Here is a 6,327-nt window from a genome sequence, read left to right as displayed (position 1 = left end):
GTTAGGCTAGGGTTTTGTGGTTGAATTCATTTAGCCTTTCAATCTTGTTGTTATTGTTATCCATTTTCACCATATACAGTACCTCTATAATTCAGAGGAAGTTTACCCATGCAATGGTGATGTCTCTAGTTGTTTATGAGCAGTTCATCTTCATATTTGGAGCAAAGGGAGTCTATTTGTTTGCATTCTTAAAAAATAAATCTGTTAACCAACATAAACTCATCAATACCAAATCTATAACAACTTTTAAAACATAAATATATGTACGTATCAACCATTTAATAAAACCAGAGTAAACAATTTATTATTAATTCTATATATAAAATAATTTATTTCAACTCTTATATATGAAGCCATTTTATACAAAGCTAAAATATTCATTTGTGAAAAAATAGAGCATTCAATTACGCAACTTCAGCATCATCTACTTCAATGATCCAACAATCAATCGTAATTTTACATCTCATCCATTTGGAACATTGAAAATGATAAATATTTGTCTTATTTTTATTGATCCAACTTAACATTTGAATGATGTTTAAGAATAGTCATAATTCACTTTAAATAAGATGATATCCTAAAAAAATTAAAATTAAAAAATAAAAGCAATGATGGTTAAGTTGTGGTGTGTTGATCTTGCCATCAAGGTTCAAACCCCATTTGGGTGTTATTGTTAATTGTTTATATCTGAGATGAGGTCCCCTAGTTATGACCTCATTGATTTATAACTCCCAATCAAAAACATTAAAACCATTAATAACTTTAACAACACAAATATTGGTACAATATCAACCAATTAATATTATCATGAATCCTATATAAAGATCATATATGAAAACATTTTATATAAAGTTGAAATATTCATTTGTGAAAAAAATAGAGTATTCTATCTCTCAACTTGAACATCATCTACTTCAGTGACCCAACAATCAATAGTAATTTTACATCTCATCCACCCCAACACCAAAAATAATAAATATTAGTCTTATTATTATTGACCCAATCTAGCCTTTGAATGATGTATAAGAATAGTCATATCCACTATAAATAAGATGATATCTTATAAAACTAAAAATTAAATACAATGATGGTTAAGTTGTGGTATTGTTCTTACAATCAAAATTCAAACCGGTTTGAATATTATTGTTAATTGTTTATATCAGAAATGAGATCTCCCAATTGTAATCTCCATTACTTCACAAATATAAATCGTAACAATAAATGTCTGATTTTCAATCTTTCCTACAAACCCGAGCATTCTTCCACACTCTTCCAGGCCTGCAGAAATAGCCTTTATGTGGTAAGCAATGCCTATCCTCCTTACATTTACACATCTTATGCAACCCACATCCATCTCTAAACACTTGCACTTGTTTTCCTCCAATGCCAAGAATGGCATCAGTCCAGTCAATAGAAAACAAACCAGTTGGGTCCATCTCCTCCTTCACCTTCAAAAATTTGGGCAAGTCCAAAGTCTTGTTTGCAACTCCTTGGAACAAAAAACCTCCAGACTTCCCCCAATGGGGTGTCCCTCCATACTTTTCCACAAGCATTTGTTCTATCTCTTCATAAACGTCCATGTTCCACTTTGGCTCCTCCCACTGCTCCTTTCTCAAATATTCAAACTCGAACGTAATAACATCCTCAGAATGTCCTAAGTAAGCTTCTGATTTCTTCACGGAGCGCATTGACATGCCCTCTAGGAACTCCAGCTCACAGAGGGCATGTGGGTTTAGGTCTCGGATTTTTTTTACGTCCATAATTGCATGTTTTGCATTCTTGAGTGGCACGTAGATTTCTACGTCGAAGCCTCTCACACCATCTACTCGACGATCCCATGAACATATGGATTCGTTCTTGTCCAAAATCTTATGAGGTGTGCATATTTTGGGATTGGGTTCTTGTTTGTGAAAGTAATCTTGACATCCTCCTGTGGCCTGCATTCTGTTATTCCATCCTATCACTGGATATTTGACGAATCCTTGGCTTTCACTGTTTAAGAACCCTGCACCTGTCGATACTCTCGCGGTCATTATTTGTCCGGTGAGATTGCATAACAGCTTTGTGTCTTGTGTTGATTCAATTGTATTAACTGCATCATGAGATTGGACAACCAGTTAAAAAATTAGCCTCCAAAATCAAGAAACAAATCTGGGAGAGGGTCTGATAACAAATAATTTCATTGTTTGTGTGATCCCTTGCCATTGTTTGAAGACAATAGAGAATATGGAAGGTAACCGTTAGTTCAAAATTATAGCAGAGTAAAAGTTAAATAGATGAAATAATATGTCTATGAAGAAAAATATTAAATGGATGAATAGATTGGAAATTAATATTGAAAGAGTGTAGAAATGTAAATGTGCAAATCAAAAGATATGTGAGACAGAAAGTCAAAGTAATCATGTGCATAAAAGAAAATATTTTATATCACTCGTGATAAAAATGGAAAGTTAAAATGTTAATAGTCTAGTTAAGAATCAGCTCACATTATTTTAGGTGTGTAATAGGGAGGTGGAAAATATTCAAAGAGGAGTAGAGTAACAAGGTTTGTCATCTTTGTACATCAAGATTAGTAAAAATATAATGACATTACATTATGGAGTGTATGACATGTACAAAGACATTCAAATCAATTATGTACTAATATTCTACAAGTAGAATTTTTGACAATTTTATTTGAGAAGAAACAGATAGTTCAAAAACAACAAATTATTTGATCAAAATCCATGATAGAAGAACCATGAGCAACAAAGAAATACTGGATTGTCAAAAATAGGAATTGTAAATGAGCAACAAAAAAATAGTGGACAGTCAAAAATAAGGATATTGGTTTGTTGGTTTCAACTCAATTAACTCAAATCTCATATACAACCATGGGCAACAAAGAAATAGTGGACAATAAAAAATAGGGATTGTGGTTTGTTGGTTAGTATTTCTCTTGGTTTCCATTCAGTTGAACTATCAGATCTCATAGAGAATTGTAAGCAACAAAGAAATAGTCGATAGTGAAAAATACCAGTTATGGTTTGTTGGTTGATACTTTGGTTGGTTTCAACTCAATTCAACTATTATATTCTATAGACAATCATAAACATAGAGAAATAATAGACAATACAAATAGAAATTATGATTGGTTAATTGAAACTTTTATTAATATTAACAATACCCTAACCCAATTCAACCATCAAATTTCATTTCATCCATTTGATTAAAATAGTTTATTCTCGAAGGGTATTCAATTGGTTGGTTGTTTAAGCTATTGACTAAAAGAAACAGTGGATGAGAAGTTACGTGTGGTTCCAGAGTCTTCAGCATTTGATACAGTACTTGGCTGGCCCAGCTGCTCCATTTTGTTGACTCCATCTCCATCGACGTCTCCACTCACCCGATCAATTGCCCCCCAAATGACCTCCCCATGAGCAGGATACCACCAAACATCTCCAAACTCATACTTTTTCACAAAACCCACAATCCTCTCCTCCATCCCAACATCCTCCTCCAAGCTGTAAGACACAGACCTCTTAAAAATGGGTTCCAATCCAAAAGTAATCTCTGAGATGGCACCCAATACACCCAGAGATAATCTCACACCATTGAAACGCTCATCTCCCTGAGCAACACTTACAAGCTTGGCATAACCTTGTGCAGGAGTAGTGGGAACAACAATGGTGAGTGCTCTAACATACTCATGGACAGCACTCCCCTTTCCAAAAACCCCACTTCCATGAGCTCCAGTGCTCAACACCCCTGCTGCAGAAACTCCATCCCAGTAAATCATGTGTGGCAGAGCAAGGCCTTCCTTAGCAGCTGCATCAATCACATCTCTCATCATTACTCCTGCTGCCACTGTGATTGTCATTGCACTTTTATTCACCTGGATTTTTGAGTCATAATTGGCTGTGCTTATTATCACTCCTTCCTTATCTTGGCAAACAAGTTTGCTTAGACTGTGAGAAAACCGGCTTACAACTCTGATCTTTTTCCCCATTTTGACAGCAAATCTGACTGCTTGAAGAAGCTCTGGTTCTGTGTTGGGAAAGAATGCTCTCCCTGCTTTGCAACTGCTCAGATCATCCCAAATCCCTTGATAGTTGAATATTTCACATCTTCCTCCATTGCATTCCACAGATGGTGGTGGAACACATGCCAAACTGATCTTGCATAGCAGAATGGCCACAAGAATTGTGCTTCTCAATCTCTCCATCTCCTCCTATCTTTGCTTTATGATAACAAAATGCATGCATTGGTATCATATTTATATATCAAAAGTTTAGGCATACGTGACGATATTAAACAGAGATACAACAAGAATGCATTTCATTTGTATCGATCTTATGTGAAAGATTCACACTTCAAATACTTTCTATAAATACCTATGAGCTAGTTTTAGACATATAAGTTGTTTCTATATACATATGAGTGAGGTTTTTTTAATACTGACAAAGACTTTAAAGAATATGAAATTATATTTATTTGTATTAAGTCTTCAGTGAGAATATAAAACTTTTGATCAATAACTTTTTATGTAAATTATATCATTAGCTTTCTAAAAGTATAGTTCTTTAAGTTGATTTCTCCAATTATATCTTTGCAAACTCTCAATTCCAGAAAATAAATCATATTAAATTAAACCCAAATCCTGTATTTCTAATCCATTCACATCACGTTTTGTTGCATAGTCAATGTCATTCAATTTTATTTATGTTATCAACACTACATTAGTCTTTATCATTATCTTTTAACTTTCTCAAACTTTCCCTTGCCAAAAGTCAATGACCATGACAAAGTGCTCTACATTAGTCAATGACCATGACAAAGTGCTCTACATTTTTACATCTCTCAAAATCTTCCTTTGTATTTTTTATATTTTTTGTTCCGCCTATTTGACTCCTTGCAAGAAAGACGTTTTATATATTTTGATATGCTCCATCTATACTCAAATCATTTTTTTCTTAAGGCCGTTTGACTTAATGTGAAAATAATTTTATTATAATTTGAAGGCAAGTTGTTTTCTCTATTTTCTATTTTAAATCTAAAAATTTGTAATTTAGGGAAATTGTAACATTCATGAATTTGTAGGGGCCTAAAACTAAGGGGGTCCTGATGGAGATGCTGATAATGCTAATATGACTAGGGACCTCATAGTCCCGATCACTGTTGGTGTTGTTGACATGACTACCTCTGAAAGGAAATCTTAGGAACTCATTGACGATAAAGATACGACCCCTTTGAAAATGGACACTAAGGGTCATGTGAGTGTGGAAATCTCTGACAACAATGCTCTGGATCCTGGAAATTTGGATAAGGATTTAAACTTGGCCGAATAGGTGATGCATTCTATCCCTCTGATGGACCTGGTTAAGGATACTGACAATTCCATTGCTGATGGCGAGCCCAAAGAGACTATGGAAACTATTGATGACTTGGCTGCTGAGAACCCTCAGGAGGCCCCTACTCTGCAGCAAATGGAAAAGCTGAGCACGGATGTGTTGGACATCACGTAGAGAATTGAAAACCTCGGCCCTGTTCTCGATCTGCAGTCTATCAAGGAGGAGGTCAAACAACTTAAGAACAAGATGGAGACTTGGGAAGCCCAAATGGTGGGCCTGAACAAATTCCATTTGCAGGTGTTACACAGCTTCGCACTCACCCTCTCTCTGTTGGGGGAACACTACGTTGACACTGAGGAGAACAAAAAAGAGGCTAGGGACCTCTACAAATTCCTGTCTACTGAATGGAGCAGTACCATGGAGGCCATTGGGGTGTGCAAGGCACCCCTGTAGTTTGTTTTTTCTGATGTTGTTTTTGATTGTTAAAAAGACTTGATTCCTTTTTTTATGGTTGGTGTTGTTAATTGCTGTTATAGTGTTGTTTCTGCGCTATGATTGATAGTTCTGCTATGTAAAGGGTCAGTGCCCTTGTTCTCACTGCTTTTTTAATCAAAATCATTCATGAATTTGTAATCAAATAATTATGCATTTTTTTAAAGATTTTTTTAAATGATGTGTTAAAGATAATAAATCGTCTATCCAAATCAAATATGATTATTTTAATAATTGTGTTAATTTTATCATATTTATTTTTTCACTTATGAATTTATACTTTCTAGGTGTTCTTTATATTTTCATTAACTAATCTCCACGAATCATTATTCAATAATAACACTTGAATTTTCACTTTTCAAGTATAGAAATTACAAACTTCAATTTTTTTTAGATTTTTATTTTTCAAAAAATCGAGAAAACTAAGAGTAGTATTACATCTTATCTTCTCCATTACCTAATTTTTTGAAAAAATCTAATTTGTAGAATTAATTTTGTAATTATT

The 6,327-nt window shown here is 34.2% G+C and overlaps 1 protein-coding gene across 1 annotated transcript; it reads right to left on the bottom strand.

The window, feature by feature from the left end:
• Positions 1–1,045: 1,045 nt before the first annotated feature.
• Positions 1,046–4,204, bottom strand: LOC131039379 (L-gulonolactone oxidase 5). Its single transcript, XM_057972112.1, has 2 exons — positions 3,292–4,204; positions 1,046–2,092 (listed from the first exon to the last, which is right to left on the bottom strand). Exons 1-2 carry the CDS (start codon positions 4,202–4,204, stop codon positions 1,233–1,235), a joined length of 1,773 nt encoding a protein of 590 aa, XP_057828095.1. The 3' UTR covers positions 1,046–1,232.
• Between the last annotated feature and the right edge of the window lie 2,123 nt (positions 4,205–6,327).

The sequence above is a fragment of the Cryptomeria japonica genome, chromosome 10 (genome assembly GCF_030272615.1).
Source record: "Cryptomeria japonica chromosome 10, Sugi_1.0, whole genome shotgun sequence".
NCBI lineage: Eukaryota > Viridiplantae > Streptophyta > Pinopsida > Cupressales > Cupressaceae > Cryptomeria > Cryptomeria japonica.
The sequence above is the reverse complement of the archived record's forward strand: the minus strand, read 5'-3'. Positions and strand labels throughout refer to the sequence as shown.